This window comes from Symphalangus syndactylus, chromosome 3 (genome assembly GCF_028878055.3).
Source record: "Symphalangus syndactylus isolate Jambi chromosome 3, NHGRI_mSymSyn1-v2.1_pri, whole genome shotgun sequence".
In the NCBI taxonomy this organism is placed as follows: Eukaryota; Metazoa; Chordata; class Mammalia; order Primates; family Hylobatidae; genus Symphalangus; species Symphalangus syndactylus.
In genome coordinates, this window is record NC_072425.2 from 117,684,669 (window position 1) to 117,709,875 (window position 25,207).

At 41.3% G+C, this 25,207-nt stretch overlaps 2 protein-coding genes across 2 annotated transcripts in view; both read left to right on the forward strand.

Moving 5' to 3' along the window:
* The first annotated feature begins 275 nt into the window (after positions 1-275).
* Positions 276-785, forward strand: LOC129478386 (peptidyl-prolyl cis-trans isomerase A-like). The gene has a single exon (XM_055269996.1). It carries the CDS (start codon positions 288-290, stop codon positions 783-785), a length of 498 nt encoding a protein of 165 aa, XP_055125971.1. The 5' UTR covers positions 276-287.
* A 20,732-nt stretch (positions 786-21,517) lies between these two features.
* The window catches only part of ARHGAP42 (Rho GTPase activating protein 42), a 316,155-nt gene continuing 312,465 nt past the window's right edge, over positions 21,518-25,207 (forward strand). Inside the window, exon 1 of the mRNA XM_055272874.2 lies at positions 21,518-22,123. Within this exon, the coding sequence (XP_055128849.1) occupies positions 21,970-22,123 (154 nt within the window). The 5' untranslated portion in view covers positions 21,518-21,969. The remainder of the gene's footprint in view (positions 22,124-25,207) is intronic.

A 25,207-nucleotide genomic window follows, 5' to 3' on the forward strand; every position in this document is an offset into this window, starting at 1 on the left:
AAGTTGAAATGTTTTTATGGATGGGGAAACAGAAGTACAAAGAGATACAGAGCACACACAGCTGGAAACAAAGCATGGTTTTCCTTGATCCCAACCTGGCACAAAGATACAGAATCGTAACTGAGGCGAGACCCACTTACCAAACAAAACAATAAAGAAACACGTTGTAAGCTCTAGTTGATAGCAATCAGCATAAACTTGCTTTGCAAAAACTAGCAGGTCTTTGTTCTTAAAATAACTGCTTTGGCTTTGCAGATGCCACTGCCGGGAGCCCTGTACTATCCGTCATGGTCAACCCCACCGTGTTCTTTGACATCGCCTTTGACGGCGAGCCCTTGGGGTGCATCTCCTTCAAGCTGTTTGCAGACAAGTTTCCAAAGACAGAAGAAAACTTTCATGCTCTGAGCACTGGAGAGAAAGGATGTGGTTATAAGGGTTCCTGCTTTCACAGAAATATTCCAGGGTTTATGTGTCAGGGTAGTAACTTCACACGCCATAATGGCACTGGTGGCAAGTCCATCTACGGGGAGAAATTTGAAGATGAGAACTTCATCCTAAAGCATACAGGTCCTGGCATCTTGTCCGTGGCAAATGCTGGACCCAACACAAATTGTTCCCAGTTTTTCATCTGCACTGCCAAGACTGAGTGGTTGGATGGCAAGCATGTGGTCTTTGGCAAGGTGAAAGAAGACATGAATATTGTGGAAGCCATGGAGTGCTTTGGGTCCAGGAATGGCAAGACCAGCAAGAAGATAATCAGCATTGCTGACTGTGGACAACTCTAATAAGTTTGACTTGTGTTTTATCTTTTTTTTTTGAGATGGAGTCTCGCTCTGTGGCCCAGGCTGGAGTGCAGTGGCACGATCTCAGCTCACTGCAAGCTCCACCTCCCGGGTTCACGCCATTCTCCTGCCTCAGCCTCCCAAGTAGCTGGGACTACAGGCGCCCGCCACCACGCCCGGCTAATTTTTTGTATTTTTAGTAGAGACGGGGTTTCACTGTGTTCGCCAGGATGGTCTTGATCTTCTGACCTCGTGATCTGCCCGCTTCAGCCTCCCAAAGTGCTGGGATTACAGGCGTGAGCCACCGCGCCCGGCGACTTGTGTTTTATCTTAACCACCAGACCATTTCTTCTGTAGCTCAGGAGAGCCCCTCTCCACCCCATTTGCTCGCAGTGTCCTGTCATCTTTGTGCTCTTGCTGCAGTTCCCTTTGGGTTCCATGTTTTCCTTGTTCCCTTCCATGCCTAGCTGGATTGCAGAGTTAAGTTTATGATTATGAAATCAAAACTAAATAAAAATTTAAAAAAAATAAAATAACTGCTTCTACTGATCAAGGAGTCAGAGTCACAGCGAGTTTTCACCTAAGTTTCCATCTATGCTGGAAATCAGTGCCAACATCAATATGTTCAATTACAAGCTATAAGCTTGAAAGATGTTTCAATTTTATAAAATTAAATGTAATCTTCTTAGTGTAGCTCTAAGTTAGTTTATAGTGTGAATAGGGATGGTATGGCTGCCACACAACTTTCTAGTTCTTCAACTTTCTTCTTCAGTAAGTTCTTTTCCCTGTATCCCTGGGAAAATGGAGAAGTTCCTTTATTTTCAGACGAGTGAAATACCAAGAAGACTGTAGAGTGTTTTTTCTAGTCATTTGCACAAGTGAGTATAAATGAGTAGGGGTCAGGGATCTTCCTTGCATAACTATGAAAATCAGTGTGTCGAAAGTTTATAAATAGAGGTGAGGCATTGAGCAACAGGTGAGCCTATTTGTTAGGATCTTTCTGGCAATACTTTTCCCTTTGGCCTTTTCCAAGGGCACGGCTCTTTTGTATTTGTCACCCAGGACCTGGGTGCCTGACTAAATAGCATGGCTTTAGACAGAAAATAACTCTCTAGCCATTGTGGAATACAAGCGTAAGATGATAAACTTTTTTTTTTTTTAACTCTGCCACTGTTCGTTTTTCTCCCTTCTGACCTTGAAAACAAAAATTGATCTGACTTCTACAAGAAGATTTTGTTTAGAGTACCATAAGCTACTAAACAGTAAGATAGTTCAGAAATATTTTAGAAAGACTCATGAACAAAAGATAAATTAATCAAGATTAGTATAAAATGTCCATTCCTTATTTAAAGTAAAGTTATATTTGGCCAGGCATGGTGGCTCACACCTGTAATTCCAGCACCTTGGGAGACCAAGGTGGGTGGATCACTTGAGGTCAGGAGCTTGAAACTAGCCTGGCCAACATGGTGAAACTCTGTCTCTACAAAAAATACAAAAATTAGCCAGGTGTGGTGGTGCAAGCCTGTAATCCCAGCTACTCAGGAGGCTGAGGCAGGAGAATTGTTTGAACCCGGGAGGCAGAGGTTGCAGTGAGCTAAGATCGCAGCATTGCACTCCAACCTGGGTGACAGAGTGAGACTCTGTCTCAAAATAAATAAATAAATAATAATAATAAAGTTAAGTTATATTCATGGAAAGATGAAAAACATTTGAAAGCATTTAAATCAACACGTTTACTATTTATCGTCAAACATGAAGTTATAGACATAGTCAAATCTCTATAGACAACATAGGGTCAGTGTATATTTTCCAACCAATTTTGAAAATAGTGTTTATTTGCTTTAAACATCTATGGCATTTTTAATTCTCACATCTCCATTTTCCTTAACACCAAAAATATTGTCCCATCTTCAGAATTAAAAGTCACAAGACTGTTTTAAGTACTAGGCTATCTTTCTGAAAAGCTTCTCAATTATGCAGTTAAAATGCTTTTATTGCTTACGGAGTAGTTCTATGTTATGGTCTTTCCCCACTCCCCACCCAATCAGACCTCAAGATGCATGATCCATAAATTTATTTCCCTAAAACTATATTTTTACATTTTCTCTTAGTTTGTTTATTTAATACAATTTTCCATAAAATCTAACTCATTTTTCTTTACAATCAGCACTCTAAGCCCGCTCCAGGGGCTGCATTTTTTTTTCGGTCCAATCTAAAACTGGTGTTCTTGTTTGTCATTTTCTTCACAGAACTTCCGTCAATGGCTTCTGTTTTTATTTGTAACTTTCTTAAATGTCTTGAGATGATACCTTGATGCATCTGAAGTTTATTGGGAAATATAGGAAGAAAAGTTAACGATAAAATTATGCAATAGTCAGTGCATTAAATTTGAATAGCTAAATGTTTGTTGATAAATAGGCTTTGGGGATTCCAGGAGTTGGGGTAGATCTACTCATTGGATTCCTTCTTATCTCTAGGAGCAGACAATACAAATTAGGTATGCACACGTAGCTTTTTGCCCAGACACTCTTTGACCTCTATTACTGCCTTAGTTCTCTTAGACTCCGGTTGCCTCTGACAGCAGCCTGCATGAAACCACTTTTTAACAAAAAAGCTTCTTAGTTTACCTAATTCTACCCCTGTGTCATTTTAACCAAATTTTCTCTGCCACCCCGCTGCAGCATCTCAGAGGAATACTTAAGGGAAAGTTAGACCAGTACAGTTGGTATTTTATTTTCATAAGTCGGAGTCTCACTATTTTGCCCAGGCTGCTCTTGAACTATTGGGCTCAATTGATTCTCCTGCCTCAGCTTCCCATGTACTTGGAAATATGGGCATGAGCACTGTGCCAAGCTCAATAGTAATATTGGTGCTTCTTTCTTGCAGTGCTGTACTATATTTAAAATAACTTCTTGTTGTTTGTAACCACTTGCAAAATATTCCTGATTTCTTCCCAGGTCGTAAAGTGCACCCAATTACTATTACTTTGAAATGGTAACTTTATGGGCCTATCTACATGCCCCTTTCATAGAGAAGGAAGAATTCTTCATTATATTTTATTTTTATTTTTTTAGATGGAGTCTTGCTCTGTCACCTGGGCTGGACTGCAGCGGTGCAATCTGGGTTCACTGCAACTTCCTTCTCCTGGGTTCAAGCTATCCTGCCTCAGCCTCCCTAGTAGCTGGGATTACAGGTGCGTGCCAACATGCCCGGCGAATTTTTGTATTTTTAGTAGAGATGGGGTTTCACTATGTTGTCTAGGCTGGTATCAAACTCCTGATCTCAGGTGATCCACCCACCTCAGCCTCCCAAAGTGCTGGGATTACAGGTATGAGCCACCGCACCCAGCCAAGAAGGAAGAATTTTTGTAAGTGGTTAACGTGTTCTATCTGAAGATCAGCAAAAGGAATAAACTACATTAGCAGATTTAGTTTAGCTATTTGCTAGCAATGTGAATTTTGGCAAATCAATCTCTCTAAGTCTCTAAAATAGGAAAAGCAATACCACTCCTAGTGTTTTGAAACACAGTGACCATCTATTGCTGTCAAATTCCCAGCATTCTTTTTCCCTCTGGGAACAGCGCCTTCCTACCTCCTGTAGTTCTGATACAATGGTTATTTCTGAGAGCCCCACCAATCTCCTGACCACAAGGTTTAGCAAGTGACACAGACATAGCCAATCAGAATACTGCAACCCTCTCTTTGTATTATAATTGGTCCCAGGTATGGGCACATGACCCACAAAAGGCCAATTGAAGTCCCTCTTTGAGTTTTGCTATATGATCACACAGAATCTGTCCTCTAGGGCAGCAAGCACTGAGAAATATGTGAAGCCAAAGCCAGATGGCTTTGGATTTTATTTTCAGGCCAATTATCGGAGAGAAAATCTGAGGTGAGAGTTTGGGACAGAGTTAGAGATGCCCCCGAAGTTTTAAATTAAGCCATTAACACCCCCCACCCCGGAAGGATTCCCTCTCCTTCAAAGCTTACACTAGTTCAAGTTGGTTTGTGCCACTTGCAACTGAAAGGGCTCTGAGTAATAGAGAGGGTTAAATGAGACAAAGTATGTGAAGTATAAAGATATGTACAAACATAACGTGTAATTATCACTCTCAGGGGATGCCATGCCACACCTCTAAATTTATTATGAATAAAAATTGGTATCAGAGAAATAGAGTCAGGACTATATGATGTGGGATCATTTCATAAATATGACTATGGTGTACTGATGACATGACCTCCAATTATGACCCATACAATCCATAACCAAAATTTAGGGGCCACTTTCCTCCTGAAGTATACCCTGAATTTCTCTCTCTCTCTTTTTTTTTTTTTGAGATGGAGTCTCACCTGTCACCCAGGCTGGAGTACAGTGGCACGACCTTGGCTTATTACAACCTCTGTCTCCTGGGTTCAGGTGATTCTCCCACCTCAGCCTCCTGAGTAGCTGGGATTACAGGCATGTGCCACCACACCTGGCTAATTTTTATATTTTTAGTAGAGATGGGGTTTCGCCAGGTTGGCCAGGCTGGTCTTGAACTCCTGACCTCAGGTGATCTGCCTACTTCAGCCTCCCAAAGTGCTGGGATTACACGAGTGAGCTACGCCCAGCATTCCCTGAATTTCTACAGAACAAGATATGGATAAGACAGTACAAACTGAGTTCTGATGAGCCACTGTACATGATAAAGTTTCGAAAATTGCCTAAAAGCACAAATCATTTAGATATACTGTCAAAATACCACAGAATTGCACCTATTCTTTTAAATTACATTGTACACACTTAGTTTATGTCTTCTATGTGAATGTTCAAAGAACAGAGACTGTTGTGATATTTTGTATTTTTGTGTCTACTGTGACTATGATGATTTCTCCTCTGTCTTCTACCACCCCCCACCTTCAGTACTAAATTGGGTTGTTACCTTAAAAGGCAAAAATTAGTGACTATATTTGTCCCTGTTGAAACAGGGAATAAACAAACAGCTGCGGTTAGTGCGTAGGCATTTAAGACGTTCAGAATGCAGATTGTGGTTTAGATATCTGTCTCAAAAATGGGATTCCCAGGATAGGAGTCCATTTAGAAATTAACACAGTGTACAGGTAGAGCAAAGACATCGAAGATAAATAAAATCTCGAGGACTAGCTCAATTCCTTTATAAGCACAATGTTAGTAAAATACACAATAATGTTAATCTAACTCTGTGACATGTGGGCAGACAATTTTCTGACACATCAGAAAATAAATAGGGCAAATCTGTTTTTAGTCTGTGTATTTCCCTCTTTACCAAATGGAAAAAAAATCCTGCAATTTTGCACCAAGATCCTGTTTGTGAAACACAGAAGGCCATATTAGTGCAAAACAAGAATGCCACATTTAATTTAGCCCAATATAATGACTATTTGAGCACACATTGTGTGACAGAGACTGAGCAAAAGAGTGGGCATACGAACTGATTAATGATCTCAAGTAGAAAAGTAAAAGATAAAAGCCCAGTCTACAAAATGTACAAGACAGAAATTCTCTACTTGGCCATATGGAGAAGGAGGGTTTGAAACCACACATTTTGACTCCTGATCAGGTGTTCTATCCACTGTATCACAGGTTCAAGATTCCACATGTCTATGTTTATGCGTTCCCACCCTGTTTACATCAGGTCAACAAATAGAATGTGTATTACATACTCCATGAATCCTGTAGGAGAAATAAACCTAGCTCAAAGGAAATAGTGGGTAACTCACTGCGCATGGCTGGGAAGCTTCTTGATGGAAGTAATCTGTGTAAGATATTGAAAAAATGGTTTTTCCTTGGATTAGGATGAGAAAGAGTGGTCCAGAGGTAAGAAAATCATGATGAACTTGGAGGACCATTGAACACACCTAGAGAGTAAAATAAGTAACCTTGAGGAGTTAGAAGAGAAATCCCCTTCCTAGATTATTTGTTCTATTTTAAGCAGGGAAATGCTTGGTTGAAGCTATAAATGAATTAATTATTCTTCAAAACCACTGAACTGTACAAGTTTCTATGGCTTCTAGGGCTAAGGGGATCTTGTTCTCATAATGAAGTGGAAGCAGCTATTAACATAAAATAAAAATCCAGATCTGTACTTTGCCATCTTGGCTTCGTTCCATCAAAGCCATTCTCTCAAACAGTATTTGCACAGCACTGCAGTCATGGTTACACATCAGGGACAGAATTGGATGGAACCCATTTCTGGTCTCCAGTTCTTTATCCCAATCCCAACCCCACACTGTCCATCATCCTGATTAATTAAGAGAGGGTCTTCCTCATTAGAAAGTAGACTACTTTCTGTACATAGGCCAAAAAATCAGTCTCCTCAAATAAAGCCAAATATTATATTTCAAGTTTGTCTTGTCCTTCAAGGTAAACTGAGTTTCACTCTCTCTTCCAGCCCCAGTGAAGGTGTAACCATAATTGAAAGGCAAAGCCAAAATGCTGGGAAGTTGAGCCAGGACAATCTACAGGTTGTGGAATTTATCCTGTGTAATTGAAAGTTAAAAGCCACAATTCCTGCTCATCCATAATGTTTAACCATACTTTGGCTGAAGATTCAAGTAAAGGTTTTCAGTCTTTCCATTCTATTTTTAGTTCTCATGATGCATCAACCAAAACGTAATCATAATGTTCTTGTTGCATTATTTGAAAGCTCTCTAAGCTTAACCTAAACAATCAGACCTCTGGAAAATTAGAGAAAATATGAACTTTTCAGCAGATTCTCTAGGAGAAAATAGGATTTTGAATTACCTTATTAGAATCAAATTACATGTAGAAGAATATTACAATTATTTTATAGTTTTAATTTTTTTCCACTCACAAATGTGAACACATGCTAGGTCAGCACGCTCTTTTTTGTCTGTGTTAGAAAGGAGCAAACCAAGTTTTGCCTTCATTTAGTTTTCCGGAAAACATTTATTGAGCAGCTATGGTGTGTCAAATAATTACAAATAAGACAAGCAGGACAAGGCCTTTGTCCTTGGACAGAAAAGATAATGAATAAAGTAAGCAAACATGTGCATTTAAGTGTGCAGCACAGCATTACAGACATTATGAAAGAAATTAGGACAAGACACAGTTGTTGTATGAAGTTGACTATAGGTCTCAGAAAATGAGCCATCATCATAGGCAGAATGGTGAGGTTGACAAGGGATTAGGGAAGGGTACTCCAGCGGTCACAACAGGAGCAAAGGCAAAGACACATGAGTAGGCTTAGTCCAGTATTTCTCAGACTTGTGTAGTATTTAGATCTCTTATAAAGGAATATATTTCTCATGTATCCTGGAGTCAATTTAGATTATATGCATAGAAACATAACACTAAGTATAAACTCTAATGCTTATAGCTGTTACATAACTATAAAACCAAATAGATGAACAAATTAATTATAAAGAAAAATATAAAACTAGTATCATTTAAATAACATCAGTTTAATGGTATGACTGATAATTTTTGCTAAAACAATATTGTCTTGATTGCTATGAATCTTTTGAAATTGATACGCCTATACTACTTTGTCCTAAGTGACGATTCAATTATTTCATCTTTTTTTTTTAAACTAGAACCATTGCCAAATCTTTGTACAGCAAGCCGTGACATCACTTGGCCTTCATTTGTAAAATAATCTATCACTTGAAATATCGTCTCCTCTCTTTACTCATTAGTCCATGATGATAAGGCAAGTTTGTGGTATTAGTAAGAAAGTGGTCATCGCTGCAGGGGGCGGTGGCTCATGCCTGCAATCCCAGCACTTTGAGAGGCTGAGGCAGAGGGATCACTTGAGCTCAGGAGTTCCAGACCAGCCTGGGCAAAGGGCGAAACCCCGTCTCTACAAAAAATATATATATATAAATATATATATATCCATATATAATATAAAAAATATTAAAATATATATATTTTTATATATATATAAATTAGCTGGGCATGGTGGCATGTGCCTATGTTCCCAGCTACTGAGGAGGCTGAGGTGGTGGAATCTCTTGAACCTGCGAGGCAGAGGTTGCAGTGAGCCAAGATTGCACTGCATTCCAGCCTGGGCAACAGAAGAATACCCCATCTCAAAAATAAAATAGGAAGTGGTCATCATCCTAGACTCTTATTACTCAAAAAGTGTTCCAGGGAGTAGCAGCACTGGCATCGTCTGGAGCTTGTTAGAAATGTCTTGGGCACTACAGGACTTACTGATTCGGACTCAGTGCCTTAAAAAAAATCTCCAGGTGATTCCTATGCACACGGAAGTTTGAAAAGCACTGATGTAGATGATTCAAAGTAGGCTTATATCATTTTAAAATTTTCAATGAAAATTAAAACATAAAATTTCTCATAGATGCCTCTTGAACTTCTGATGATCCCTCTCGCTAACCCATTAGGGGAATTTAAAGAAATTCAGCTGGACTGAAGCATAATTTCAGAGGCAAAAGATAAGGCAATCAGTAATGTTGGAGAGATAACAGAGACTGGTTTGGCACACGAAAGAGTTTGGACTCTATCCGTTAATCAATGAGGAGCCACTGAAGGATTTTAAGCCCTAGAGAGAATAATGAGATTTGCTTTTTTTAGAAAGATTATTCTGGCTGTAATCATGGATTAGAGAACTGCTGGCTAGAGCCAGGGAGACAAGCTAAGGACTTATTTTAATTGCCTGGGCAGTGAGGAATGACCTAGTGCTGAAGCTGAGGCTAGAGAGGAGATAGCAAAGAGGTAGTTTGGTGACTGATTACATGTCAAGTTTCCTAGATATCCAACTTAGGTAGAGAATGCAATTTGAAGAGCAGGTTTAGGAAAAAGGATAAGTGTACCAAAGTGTGCATGCTGAGCTTGTGGGACCTTTGAAATATCCATTGTGGAGATGTCCAATGGGCAGCTGCTACAAAGGTCTGTCTGGAGATACAGATTTTGGAGCAGTGAAAGAGATTGCAACAAGAATCATCAGAGAGGCCGGGCACGGTGGCTCATGCCTGTAATCCCAGCACTTTGGGAGGCCGAGGCCGGCGGATCACCTGAGGTCAGGAGTTCGAGACCAGCCTGGCCAACATGGTGAAACCCCATCTCTACTAAAAATACAAAAATTAGCCAGGCGTGGTGGCAGGTGCCTGTAATCCCAGCTACTGGGGAGCCTGAGGTAGGAGAATTGCTTGAACCCAGGAGGCAAAGGTTGCAGCGAGCTGAGATCGCACCACTGCACTCCAGCCTGGGGTACAAGAGCAAGACTTCATCTCAAAAAAAAAAAAAAAAAAAGAATCATCAGAGAATAACTCATAGAGAAAATGTGGAATTCAAAATGATCACCTTACCTTGCTAAATAATCTACCCAGTTAAACGGGGTTCCTGGTGTTTATGAAATGTCTACTTTTGAACAAAATTTTATACTCATATATTGTCATACTATTGTCCTACTATGTTAACAGGATTAATATTGTCCTACTATGTTAACAGGATTAATCACATTGTTTTATTTATTTATTTATTTATTTATTTATTTATTTATTTATTTATATTTTTTGAGACAGAGTCTCACTCTGTCGCCCAGGCTGGAGTGCAATGGCATGATCTTGGCTCACTGCAACCTCTGCCGCCCGGGTTCAAGCAGTTCTTCTGCCTCAGTCTCCCAAGTAGCTGGGATTACAGGCGCCTGCCACTGCGCCTGGCTAATTTTTGTAGTTTTAGTAGGGACGGGGTTTCACCATCTTGGCCAAGCCCGTCTTGAACTCCTGACCTCATGATCCACCTGCCTCGGCCTCCCAAAGTGCTGGGATTACAGGCGTGAGCCACTGCGCCCTGCCTAATCACATCGTTTTAGAAATAATTTAGCTAGTCATTATTTTTCTAATTTTTGAAGATGCCCTGAAAAATCTTGAAGAGAAGTATGATTTTTTTTTTTCTTATTTGAGAAGAAAATATTTTATGATTAGGTAACCCTTTTTTTCTGTCTAGAGAAGGCTAGACAGTAGCAGTCTCCTTTTTACACATAATTCCATAGTCATTTCTTATTGTCTGGAATGGCAGAAATCAATCATTATCAGAAAGAAAATCTCACTAATAGATCATTAGGCAGGTGAATTGTTTTCAAAACTGGAAAAAGACAGTTTTTCATGTTTCCCGTTGAGTCATCTGTCACATGGAATTCACTAGAGATGCAGGGATAACCTGGAAATCCCTAGTCTTTCTGCTCCTCCCTGTCAAACAACCTCATTCACTATTTTTATTATTGTTTCCTTCCCTCTTCAACTGTCTCTATCTCCAGCATGAAAGGAAAAGTCAAATCATTTCAGGTCCTGAGTCATCCTTAAGCCTTCTGACTGAGGCAACCGATCAGACAAGATCCCAGCATACCTATTTCATGGTGAAACTGACCTTGGAAGCTAACACCAAGGAGTCATTGTCATAACAAAAGTTCCCTCCCAAGGGAAGAGACTGTGTCAGGTGACAACCCACCTACTCCTATCACTCCCGCCCAGTCCCAGTCCCAGTCCCATCTTCTCCGTGCTAGTTGAACCCAGATGCCTAGGATAAAACTAGGCTTGTAAAAAAAAAAAAAAAAAAAAAAAAAAAATTGTTTCAGTAGTGTCAGTTATTAAATTTAAATAAGACATTCTCTTTTTTTTATTTTTTGAGACAGAGTCTTGCTCTGTAGCCCAGGCTGGAGTGCAGTGGTGCAATCTTGGCTCACTGCAACCTCTGTCTCCCGGGTTCAAGCAATTCCCCTGCCTCAGCCTCCCGAGTAGCTGGGATTACAGGCACTCACCACCATGCCCGGCTAATTTTTGTATTTTTTTTTTTTTAGTAGAGACGGGGTTTCACCATGTTGGCCAGGCTGGTCTCAAACTCCTGACCTTGTGATCTGCCCACCTCGGCCTCCCAAAGTGCTGGGATTACAGACGTGAGCCACCGCGCCTGTCCAAATAAGACATTCTGATAGTCTTTTCTGAAGATAAAGGCTATCCTCAAGTGCACCTCAACAGTGAGAGTAAAAGCAAGAACATTAGATATGTAATGATGTAATTGAAGGGTGGTGTTCCTACTGTCAGTTCCCTAGCGGAGGCCCTGTCTACAGGCTGGCTCCCCCTGACATTGGCATCTAGCTAAGCCTCTGTTGGCCATTCTACCTACCATTTTTCCCCTTGCCTAATCTCAAAGCTGTATTCTCGATTTCCTTTTCTAAGACTGCTCTTCAATCTTGATGTCCACTAAGAAATGTTCTGGGTCAGCTGTTCTCAAACTTTAGCCAGCATGAGGATTACCTAGAGGATTTGTTAAAACACCCCACCTGTGAGTTTCTAATTCTGTAGGTGGAAGGTGGAGCCCAAGATTTTGCAATTTTAACCACTTTCCAGATGATGCTGATGTTGTTTATCTTTAGGTCCCCAGTATTTTATTCATTAGTCAGAAAATATTTACTGACCACACACTATATGCCAGACATCCATTTTGCATAGTATTCTCTTTCTCTAGAGCAATCTTTTCCTAGAAGACACCAAAGACAAATTCAAGTGCTTAAGGATTTGGGAATGGTTCTACTTAAAACAGTTCTTCTTCCGCTAGTTTGATTAGCAAACGTTTTATTCTGGACAGTAGTAAAGGAAGGCTCATACTAATCTATGCTCAATTATTCCAAAAATCTTAATTAGTGAATGGAATGATGATTAATGAGCTTTTTTATTCTTGCCCTCCAAAATAGAAATTTGGAGTTACATAGGCCATTGACTAAGACTCAGTAAAGATCTTGGTTAGATCTTGTTTTGCTTTTTTTTTAAGCTATAAAAGTCATTTTTGGAACAATTTGCTATTTGATGATATTAATATTTCATCATATATTAATTTTCTTTCAGTTTTAGTTATGTTGGAGAATTTCCTTATTCTTCGGTGATTCATGTTAAAATATTTAGAGATTATGTGTCAAAAATATCTAAAATTTACTTTATTTATTTATTTTTGAGATGGAGTTTCGCTCTTCCACCCAGGCTGGAGTGCAGTGGTGTGATCTCCGCTCACTGCAACCTCTGCCTTCCGGTTTCAAGCGATTCTCTTGCTTCAGCCTCCGGAGAAGCTGGGATTACAGGCGCCCACCACCACGCCCGGCTAATTTTAGTATTTTTGGTAGAGACCAGGTTTCACCATGTTGGCCAGGCTGGTCTCAAACTCCTGACTTTGCGATCTGCCCGCCTCGGCCTCCCGAAGTGCTGGGATTACCGTGCCTGGCTAAAATTTACTTTAAATGTTTCATATAGGCTGGGTGCGGTGGCTCATGCCTGTAATCCCAGCACTTCGGGAGGCCAAGGCGGGCGGATTGCCTGAGCTCAGAAGTTCGAGACCAGCCTGGGCAACGTGGCAAAACCCTGTCTCTATTAAAAATACAAAAAATTAGGCCGGGCGCGGTGGCTCACGCTTGTAATCCCAGCACTTTGTGAGGCCGAGGCGGGCGGATCACGAGCTCAGGAGATCGAGGCCACGGTGAAACCCCGAATCTACTAAAAATACAAAAGAATTAGCCGGGCGTGGTGGCTGGCGCCTGTAGTCCCAGCTACTCGGAGAGGCTGAGGCAGGAGAATGGCGTGAACCCGGGAGGCGGAGCTTGCAGTGAGCCGAGATCGCGCCTCTGCACTCCAGCCTGGGCGACAGAGCGAGGCTCCGTTTCAAAAAAAAAAAAAAAAAATACAAAAAGTTAGCTGAGCATGGTGGCCCGTGCCTATAGTCCCAGCTACTTGGGAGGCTGAGGCTAGAGAATCGCTTGAACCTGGGAGGCGGAGCATTGCAGTGAGCTGAGATTGTCCCACTGCAGCACTTCAGCCTGGGCGACAGAGCGAGACTTTGTCTTAAAAAAACAAACAAACAAACAAAAAACTTTTCTATATACATATGCATGTGTGTATATATATATATATATATATAAACAAAATGAGGAGTGAGAAAACAAGTATGACAAAATGTTGGTATTTGTTGAATCCACGTAGAAAGCATGTAGCTATCCATTGCGTTATTTTTTCCAACTTTTCTGTATGTTTGAAAATTTTCATAATACAAAATTGAGGGAAAAGCAGGTTTAGAAGATTTATAATGATTCATTAAATATTCATTTTCAGTACCAACAAGATTTTCGCCATATGGTAAAATGTTGTTCTACTTGACGATATAATGTAATAGAGTTCGGAGAGCTCCACAAATCTTTGAAACATTCTTTGAAAGATCACAAAAAAATCATAATGGTAAAATACACTGCAACATTAAATGGAACTGGGACTAGTTTTACTTTTATTTATCTAGTAAACTAAAGTTTAATTTCAATAATCCACTTTTGTCTCACAATAAAATTTCAACAAACTGGCAGCTGGGAAAAAAATTACTAACAAGTGTAAAAATAAGATCTTTACTCTTCCGAAAAAAAAATTGTTCTTATACCTAGTTTTGTAAAACTGACAAATTTTGTAAAATTTTCTAATTCCATTAGCAGATAAAATTCACATTGACAGAATGTAAGATAATATACATTTTAAAGGATAATACTATGTATCTTTATTCCTTGTAAAGGAAGTTGCCGCTGTGACTACGGGTTACAGATTCTTTCAGATTTGTTCTTTTTCCTTTTTTTTTTTTCCATCTGAAATGTTCAAACAGTAGAGACTGTGGGTCTGTTCTTTTTCAATGATCCTTCTTATCACATTCATTAGTGCGCTTCACTGTGACTGAGTTATGACTTCTCTTTGCTGGGTGTGGAGCCATTTATTTGAGTTAGTTTCCTTAAGCTCCTTCTGGGCTAGTTATTTTCCTCATCACGTCTTTCACTGCCTTTGCCAGGGCCTGTTACAGTGTGCTGGATGGCAGCAGTTCTAGCGCAGATGTAACTCATCGCCTGGAAGCACGGATAATGAGCTTCACTCCTTTCATGCTCAGTAGAGCTCAAGCAACACGTAGAGACCTCCGTGCCAAATGGGAGAAGCTTTCTCTACAAATCTGTGTAGACACCTCTACCACAGAAGCTGAAGAATGATTTTTAGAAGATTATAAGGCACTCAAGTATTAAAAACATTTGTTAGGTATCATCTATGGGCTGATAGCATGCAAAGTGCAAGAGATACAAAGAAATAAGATGTAATCTAAAAGCTTAGAGTCTAAACGCAAAAAATGTAAATGTGGAAAAGGAGCTATACAAAAACAGGCTGGACACTGTGGCTCACGCCTGTAATCCCAGCGCTTTGGGAGGCCGAGGTGGGTGGATCACGAGGTCAGGAGTTGGAGACTAGCCTAGCCAACATAGTGAAACCCCATCTCTACTAAAAATACAAAAAATTAGTCGGGCGTGGTGGCGGGCGCCTGTAATCTCAGCTACTCGGGAGGCTGAGGCAGGAGAATTGCTTGAACCCGGGAGGCGGAGGCAGCAGTAAGCAGAGATTGCACCATTGCACTCCAGCCAGGGCGACAGTGTGAGACTCCGTATCAAAAACAAAAACAAAAACAAAAACATATATATATATAAAATGCGTATGATGTGTCCCAACGTATTCATTGTGGTGTGGTCTTGGAGTTAGAGACTTCACTGTTTATCCTGGGGCAAGTTATCTGGGTGTTTTTGTTGGCTTTTTGTGGTTCTTGGTTTTTGTTTTTGCATTTTGGGGCTTCAACAATCTCATTATAAAATTCCTACCTCCAGGGTTAGTGTGAGGATTTGTAGGCCTCCTGGGACATGGACAGTGTGGTTGCTCAGTAAACATTTGCTTCCTTTCTGTGTGGTCAGTGGCTGCTTTGAAATCCAGCGGAGGCCACGCCCATGCCCATGAGGGTTTCAGTGAGAGGTAAAAGAGGAAAAGCACTTCCTCTTCTAATGCAGCTGCAAGCCTCTAAGCACGCATGGGTGGAGTGTCAACAGCACTCTAGCTGTAATTGATTGTCATTATTGGTCAGAGGACATTTCTTGTTCTAACTTTGAGTCTTAGAGGTATAAAAATGTCTCATGTCTAGAGCTTTAAATAACCCAAATGAAACAATAGATGTTATTTCATTATTAGCATAGGACAGTGTCTGGCACAGGGTAAGGGTTTAATAAAGGATAGTCATTATCATTATCACTATCATCCTTAATTTTATACTTGGGAAAGGTATAAAGCCTAAAAGTTAGATTATCCTAAGTCACACAGCTCATAAATTGCCTTTGGCTGACCATTCGATTAATATTGCTGCTATAATTTATTAGATTGAAAATTTGATTAGGGCTGGATTGAGGTAAATTTACTCAAAATTACTCTTCTTGTATTTCCAGCATCTACAGCAGCACAGATATATAACAGATACTTATGAATATTTGTTGAATGTGTATGTGTGTGTGTGTGTATGTGTGTGTTTAGCATGGCCTTTTTACCAAGGTAGACCTGGCTTGAAATCCCAACTCCAGTACCTTCTAGATATTATACATAAATTTAGGCAAGTTAATCACTTTCAGTTATAACCTTCCCCCTTGTTAAAAATGAAGCTAATCCGGCTGGGCACGGTGGTGCATGCCTGTAATCCCAGCACTTTGGGAGGCCGAAGCTAGCAGATCACCTGAGGTCAGGAGTTCGAGACCAGCCTGGCCAACACTGTGAAACCCCATCTCTACTAAAAATACAAAAATTAGCCAGGCGTGGTGGCACGTGCCTGTAATCCCAGCTACTTGGGAGGCTGAGGCAGAACAATCATTTGAACCTGGGAGGCGGAGGTTGCAGTGAGCCAAGATGGCACCATTGCACTCCAGCCTAGGGTACAAGAGCAAAACTCCATCTCAAAATAAATAAATAAATAAATAAAACTTTAAAAGTGGGGCTAATCAGACTCAATACCTGTTTCACATGCTTGTGGATAAACTTAGATGGAGCAATACATGCAAAAACTATCACGCCCAGTATTGGTGGAGACTGCTCCTTTTCATTTTGTCTCCTTTTCCTGTGCTCTTTATGAAGTTTTGTCAGAGTTAGCAAACATCATGGTTTGCCACAAGAGGGCAATACTAAATTGAAATCAAAATCTGTGCTAAAAAATGTCTTTTCCTAAATTAAGTGATTACCTCTCTGCCTGTTTCTCTTTCTCCCCACCCCTCATAAACGTAGTTAGTTGTTGAGTGTTTCTTGCTTAGATTTCTGTTCTTTGCCTTCATCCCGTTCATCCAAAATCTGTCATCATGATAAAATCTAGATTTGGCAGGGACTTTAGAAGTTATATTGTGCAGTGGCTCACACCTGTAATCCTAGCACTTTGGGAGGCTGAGGTGGGAGGATTGCTTGAGTTTAGGAGTTCAAGACCAGCCTGGGCAACATAGCCAGACACCATCTCTTAGAAAAAAAGTCATATTGTCACATAGAACAAATTCCACTCTCTGCAGCTATTCTTCCCCTCTAGTTGACCTTGACTTCTGCTTCTGTGTCCCCTCCGTTAAGCTAACATAACAGCCCTGAGTGTTTGTGATGCACTTTTCTTTCTGAGAAAGTGCCTCTTAATTATTCTAACTTTACCTCAAACTCAGCATAGGAGACTAAACCTAAACCTATGTATATTTCTTCTAAAAAAAAAATAACACTTCTGAGTTGTATAGGCTTAAATCTCAGAGTTATGTTGGATTCTACCTCATCCACAAAAATCACACTATATTTCCTTCCTTTATTTAATCTGCTTACTGCCCATCTGTTGCCCAATCTCGTGTGTACTTACCCCGTCTAAATTCTTTGCTCATCTCTCAATCATTTGACTTTTTGGTCTTCCAACCATTGCTCTTTAGTCCATCTATTGGATAATGAGCTCTTGGAATCCACAGACTCATACAATGTGGGCTATGTTCTGTACTCTTCCTGTGAGAGACTCCCATTTCCTACCCCCGGACAAAGTGAAGTTTCTTTTTCGACCCGGACTACATTTAGCATTTGTCTGTGCTTCATGACAACCGTGGAGAGGAAGCAGGGAGAGCTGTGTGCATTTGAGGGGGGCTGTACAATTTGTGAGAGCATTTTTTTTAACTGGAAAAGACAATGTTACTAAGTCACATAGGCTACTGTCACTAATGATGTGTACATTTGCCCATCAGAAATGCAGTGTCATACACCAACTAATTTTATGAGAAATAGTGATGTTAAGAGCATTGTGTGTGACAATAATAATACTTTTAAGAAGGCAGAATAAAAAGATCTTGGTATCTAAGGGCTTAATCTGAACTTCGTTTTTCGGCTGGCAGAAGAGTATTTTAGAAATTGTTAAGTCAAAAATTAAGTAGGTTCAAATGCTTGTTTCTTTTTGTTTATTTGTTTTGGGTTTTTTTAAATTTTTATCTGTTTAAGATGACAGAGTCTCGTTCCGTTGCCCAGGCTGGAGTGCAGTGGCACAATCTTGGCTCACTGCAACCTCTGCCTCCTGGCTTCAAACAATTCTCGTGCCTCAGCCTCCCTAGTAGCTGCTGAGATTACAGGTGCACACCACCACACCCAGCTAATTTTTCTATTTTTAGTAGAGATGGGGTTTTATCATGCTGGCCAGGCTGGTCTCGAACTCCAGGTGAAATGCCCACCTGGGCCTCCTAAAGTTCTGAGATTACAGGCTGAGCCACCGGGCCTGGCCCCTCATACAGGTTTTAAATGTATATCTAATTCTTATTTCTTCTTTGCTTCTCTTTTTGATGACTGAATCATCTAAGTGAAATAAGACAGACACATAGTACAAATATTGTATAATTTCATTTATATGAGATACCTACATTGTCAAACTCATAGAGATAGAAAGTAGAATGGTTAGCAGGAGCTGGGAGGAGGGGAAACCAAGAAGAAACACTTGGTTTCTGTTTAGTCATCTCTTACCAGGCTTGAACTTAACCTCAGATTATCTGAGTCTGGGTGGTCTGAATCTACATAATTAATTGAAAAGTAATAATAGCTTGACAATAACATTTACTGAGTACATACGAAGTGCCAGGCTTAAGTGTCAGACATGATCTACGTCAAGAAAAAGTTTTAGGCAGATTTACAAATGCCATATTAGTTTACTATCCTCTACTATCTATTTGCTCTCAAAAGCAAGTAAACAAAGCCCACATATCCCATTCCAGAATCAGGAAAACAAACAGAGACATTTCTCTGTGCCAAAGAGCCTGTCAGCCAATAATATTTGCGAAGCTTACCACGCAGCTTACGGTGTCATGTGTTATGAAGTGGAAATTTCTGGACAGGCTATATTTCAATCCATTACATTTGTTTATGAAAACAAGCTTGCAGGTATTGCTGATCTTTTGTATAGAAAGTCTATTCTCTTGGAAAGAATCTGGTTCGGTTAATTATGATGGAGAGAATAATGCATGGAAACAACAGTTCAAAACTGACAGTAAATCCACCTCAAAGCAAAAGCATTTCTGGTTTTTCTCAAGTAGCTGTGTTAATGTGGCATAAGAGAAAGCCTGACTAGCAGGTATAATTAAAGTATGAATCACAGGAATAAGGCATGAGTAACTATGAAAACACCTACAAGAAATAAGCCCATTATAACATGATAAACTTTAGGGACTCATGAGTGAAGGGTAGGAGAAAAAGTCCTAATCCCATGTAAATGCAATGATAGGCCTGAGTGGAAACATATTGATAAACAATAGCATCAATGTATTATTCGTACAGCATCTGCGTGAGGCTGTGGAACATAGCATATTCTGCCTTATGCTATATGGGTACTTATTCTCCACATTTCCTTTTTCTGAGAACTGCTTGAGGTCATGGATAATGCTTCTATCTTTTTATAGAAATCACTTCCCCACCCAGACCTTAGTAATGTAGACGGTAGACATAAAACATATAATTACATACATGAATGGGCAAATGATAACCTATGTCGTAGAATGTACGATACATCTGCCCTGGCATGTAAGACTTTTAAAGAAAACTAAATATTGACATCCAACATATTAAATGCAACTTATGAAACACCAATGATGCATTTTTAAAGACTTAATCACAGTACGATGATTTAATGAAAAACAGGAAGAGAATGTTATATTTTATCGTTTCATATCTCAGCAGTTTGGCACTGGATTCAGTTGATAGGAACAGCAACATGGCAAAAGTTGAAAGGAAACTGTTTGGCCTGGGTGGTTTTTTGTCTTTCAGGCAGAGTAATGAGTAAATATAAAATCACCTCTGGTGAAACACAGTCCACTGCTGTTTATGTCATATCATTTCATTAACTGACAAACAGAATTACTGCCTCCCCTTCCCCAAACCTGCCAAAGAAAAAAAAAATTGAAGAGTATTTAGTTAACAAAAACAAATTCGACACTTGGAGTTAAAATGGCTCTAATAGTGGCTGGCCATTTTGCCAATACGGGGCCAAAGATGTAAATATGGATGGAAGGTGTTTTGAGATGGAGTCGTTCTGTCACTCAGGCTGGAGTGCCGTGGAGTAATCTCGGCTCACGGCAATCTCCACCTCCCGGATTCCAGTGACTCTCCCGCCTCAGCCTCCCAAGTAGCTGGGACTACAGGCGTGATCCACCAGGCCCAGCTAATTTTTGTATTTTTTAGTAGAAACTGGGTTTCACCGTGTTGGCCAGTATGGTTGGTCTCCAACTCCTGACCTCAAGTGATTCTCCTGCATCAGCCTCCCAGAATGCTGGTATTACAGGCATAAGTCACTGCGCCTGGCCCACACTGTTTACATTATCTTATCTGTTTTAGATTTACATGTTATTTTTAATGTTCGTGTACATTTAAAAAATTGAAACCAAGAATCTTGACTGGCTCTGAAACTTAATTGGGAAAAATGTAAAGCACTTTAGTGGAATTTTTCTCATGATCTGTAGAATAGTTTCTAAACAGATGGTTCATATGGACAAAGCAATGAAAATGTAGAAATTAAAAGCAGATCCTTAAGAACAATATCTGAGTTCTCAGAAATCCTATAGATGATGTCAGGATGAGATGTAAAGCAGTCGTTTCTTGTGCTGTCAAGGTTTTAAGGGAACAGAAATTTATTAGGTGAACCTTCGCCGGAGGAAGGATAAAGCCTGTGGGTAGGAGTTAACTATTTCAAACTCCAGTCCAGTTCAACAATTTGAAAATCTTCCTGCTCCTAGGACAATTCTACCCAGGTGCCAATAGGAGATACTACTATTGTGATGCAAATAGGTATTCTTCTAGAAGTAGGAGCACGTGAGTGAGGATGACTTGAAAAATCGTCCCACCTTCCCAGGTATGGAGTGGGGGCATGGGGAAGAAACACCTCCAGGCTGGATCAGTGAAACTGAGGGGTGGGAGAGCGATGTGACAACTTTTCAACGTGGAATTCAAATGCATTGGGTGGGGAAGTGTGAAGTAAAATCTAAACGAACGCTAGACAGTAGTATCTTCCATCTACGCTTCAAAATACTCAAACTTTAGGGAAACTTAACGTTGGTTGTTCTCCCAGAGAATTGTAGGGAGTGGGTGGAGGGGACGACTGTTAGGGGAGGTATATTGCGAGTCAGATCCTTTTGTGGAGCGAGGGACCCCGAAGTGTCACCAAGGGCTAGCCGAAACCAGGGGCCCAAGAGGGGACAGGGTTAACACCCCAGCCAAGGCCGGAGCGCAAGCGCGGGGCTGTAGCGCGGGGAGCCCTGGAGCCCTGTGCGGGCGGACGGGTGGGGCAGGAGGGCAAAGGGGCGAAGGGGCGGGGTGGCGCTGGGTGGGAGCGCGGCGGCGGGGAGGAGGGTCTGGGAGCCGGGGTCCGATTTGCAAGCGCTCTGAGCCTGCGTCCGCCGAGGGGGAGGGTTTCCCCAGCCCGGCCGGAGTTGCGGCTGTGCGCTGCTTCTGGCTCACAACGCCGACGACTGTCAAGAGAGTTGGGGAGTGGAACTGCCGGAAGTGTCTGCGCGCGGTGAGAGAAACTTTCCTGCTCCGGCCGCGGCCCGGAGCCTCGCCGCCCCTGCGCTCCGAACGACGATGCGTCCAGATGACAACAACCTGAGCGGACTCGTGCCTCGGCCCGCCGCCCGCGCCTGCGCTCACCTAGCCTCGGGGGAGGAAGACTGAGCCCGGCGCAGGCGGCGCGGCGCTCGGGGCCCGTTTCCTCCGCGCAATCAGTCCTCTCGCGTCCCGGCGCCTTCCCCGCAATCGCGCGACCCCAGCGCCCGCCGCGGCCGCCGGCTGCCCCCGCCCTGACCGCCGGCCCGGACGTGTCCGCGGCCGCCGCTGGCAGCGCCTGTGCCATGGGGCTGCCCACTCTGGAGTTCAGCGATTCCTACTTGGACAGCCCAGATTTCAGGGAGCGCTTGCAGTGTCACGAGATTGAGCTGGAGCGAACCAACAAGTTCATCAAGGAGCTCATTAAGGACGGCTCTCTGCTCATTGGGGCGTTGAGGAGTAAGTAGGGCTGGCGGGGGAGTGGACACCCGGATCTGGAGAGTCCCTGCGGGGTGCGGGTCCGAAGGGTGGGTTGGAGGAGTCGGAGCTTCTTTTGTTTGAATGGATTTGGGGACAAAAGCTGAAGAGCTCCCCTGCTGGTGGCCAAAAAAGTTTGTTCTTGAGGTGTTCTTATTTACTTACACGTCTACAGGGATGGGGAAAGTTCTCTACAGGGCACTGGAATATATCCTGAGGAAAGTCGTTCAAAGTCATCTTGTTGTGTAATGCTCCTAGGAAGATGTTGGGGACTTTAAATTTTTTTTTTAAATTTATTGTATCTATTAATAGTTTGAACTAAAAAAGCCCTTAAGGGGGGAATCAAGAGTTTGTCTTAAGGATAAAATTAAGCTAGTTTAGTGATATTCAAAGAAAATTATTAATGTCTCCCATACGTCAGTGGCTCTTCATTGGACACGGTCACTGAGTTGGCTTTTTAAAAAGTATACATTTACAGTTTTGCCATTTTGTAAGATAATCGAAGACAGCATGGCACCAGTGCATTTTAACTCTGCAAGTTTTCTGTGCGTCTTGCTTTTGGTTTGCATTGTGTGGGTGTTGGGTGTGTCATTGGGATGAAAGTTCAGGAGTTAAAGGCCAATCAGAACTTTTGATGATCTATAGACTATAAAGACTGTTACAGTCTATAATATAGGGCTTCTTCCACCTCCTTTCCCATACACCTCCTGATCAAATTTTCCTTCCTCCTTTTATCCTCTGGATCTTTGCTTTCAATTACTAAGACCTAAGAGTATCTGAAACTGAAGAGTTTCTCCTAAAGAGAATTGAGCACAATTACATGATATGGCTTGTTACCTTTCCCAGGAGGTATTTGCATCTTTTAAAAAATTTATTTTTATTTATTTATTTATTTGTTTTCCATCTTCAAAGGAGCCTGTGAAAAGTATTTGCATCTTAATAGAGGCTTCTGGATGTTTTAGCTACTGAAATGAGGCCCTGGAATCTCTGGTCACTTAAAGCTGGGTGAATGAGATACTTTCAAAAGGTAGAGAGACCTTTGGGTGATCTAGTAATCCCCAGGACATATATGGGGGCATCATCTTTGTATAACAACATGATAGGGATGTATGCGCCTAAAACTGAGACAATACTAGCATCGGATCTATATTTTGAAACATTTATTCACATAAGGAGAGAGCTTAGCAAGATGTCTTGAAATTAATGTGCTCCAAAATATCTTTTATTTTAACCATCCCAAATGTTAAAACATTTACTTAACCACTTGTGTTACTTAACCAAGGTAAAGATAATGTATTTTATGCCCATATTCACTTAATTTCTGAATTTGAGGCTACTACTAATAATGGTATTTACTGTGATTTGTGAAAAATATAGTTTGTCTGCAATTCTTGCCACCCTACATAAACACTAATGTGAACTGTCCTTCCTCTGGCTTGCAAATCCTGGTTAAAATCTCGCGGGACTAACCTCTTTGCATCTAAGAGAGCGTGATGCCTCTTCAAAAAGAGCTGCGTCTCAGAGTGCCAAATGCCAAACCAGTTCTTGTTGGAGGTGCCAGATATTCTACATTTTTCTCCCCGCTCTGCTTGAGATAAACTTTAGTGTTTCAGAAGCTGAAAATACTTACATACCTGTGATAAATGCTCTGACATGTACATTATATTACGAGTGACGTTACATACTTTATTATGATGGTTGAATCTAGCTTTGTAAAAGTCAGATGATTCCCATCATTATAGGTTTGTTCTTCCATTCATAAGTGAAGAAATCTTGGGAGTGTAGGCTCTTTGAAGATATAGGCCCTGCATCATTAATTTGGCTTATGCACTTAAATATACAACCTGCTGTCGTTCTAGGATTCTTAAGTCTGTGGTGAGAGTGTATTACTTTAACTAACGTTTGATTATTACTTCTTTCATTGTGAAAAGGAAAAGATTTTATTCCTTGGTAAAAGGATTCCTAACAGCAGCTGCCAAATGGGAGGGATTTTGGAGCAAAGGAACCCTTGAAGTCACACTGTAGCACTGATTTTTTTCATACCAAGCCACCTTTTGTCCCTTGAGGAGGATGCTCTGAGGCTGGGCTGCAGCTGCTTGGATAGGAGGAGTGTGTCAAAAAGGATTTGAGGCCTGCTTGGTTCTATCACTGGTTGCCTCTGCCCTGACCACTAGCCCAGACATGTCCCCTGGCAGAGCTGGCAGTGCCTGTACCATGGGGTTGCCCATTCCACTGCGGGAGCATCCCCATACCATTAGTCTGCCCACTCCACTAAGGGAGCCCTTCTTCCCCCAGTCTGTCCTTTCTGTTTTTCTTTCTTGCCTGGGGAGAACTTCACCTTCCCTAACTTTATACAGACTATTTCAATAGATATGTATCCATTATCCATTTCAGTTTTTTTAGCACTGCACTGTTATTTTTATTAATAATTAATGCATTCTTAATGTAACCTTATTAAGCAGACAATCATCAATGTATTTCAGAGCATATTATGTTATTTTTATCCCTGTTGTTAACTTTTCTCGTGAGAGTTTTGGCTTGCACTCTCTTAGGTAATACATGCCTGACTATTCCAATAAGAGTCACACATGCTCCTTGCTCTGTGGTTCAAGTTGTAATTTCTTCAGTGGACTATTTGGAAGGCTCCTTTAAATTGAAGTAGAAGGCTCCTTTCAATTGAACTAGATAATTTCAATTTTAAATAATACATATAACATACTTAACACGTGTTTAAACATCCATTATTTTTATTTTATTTATTTATTTTTTTCTTTGTTTGAGACAGAGTCTCGCTCTTTCGCCCAGGCTGGAGTGCAGTGGCGCGATCTTGGCTCACTGCAAGCTCCGCCTCCCGGGTTCACGCCATTCTCCTGCCTCAGCTTCCCGAGTAACTGGGTCTACAGGCGCCCGCCACCACGCCCAGCTAATTTTTTGTATTTTTTTTTTTAGTAGAGATGGGGTTTCACCGTGTTAGCCAGGATGATCTCGATCTCCTCACCTCGTGATCCGCCCGCCTCAGCCTCCCAAAGTGCTGGGATTACAGGCGTGAGCCACCGCACCCGGCCA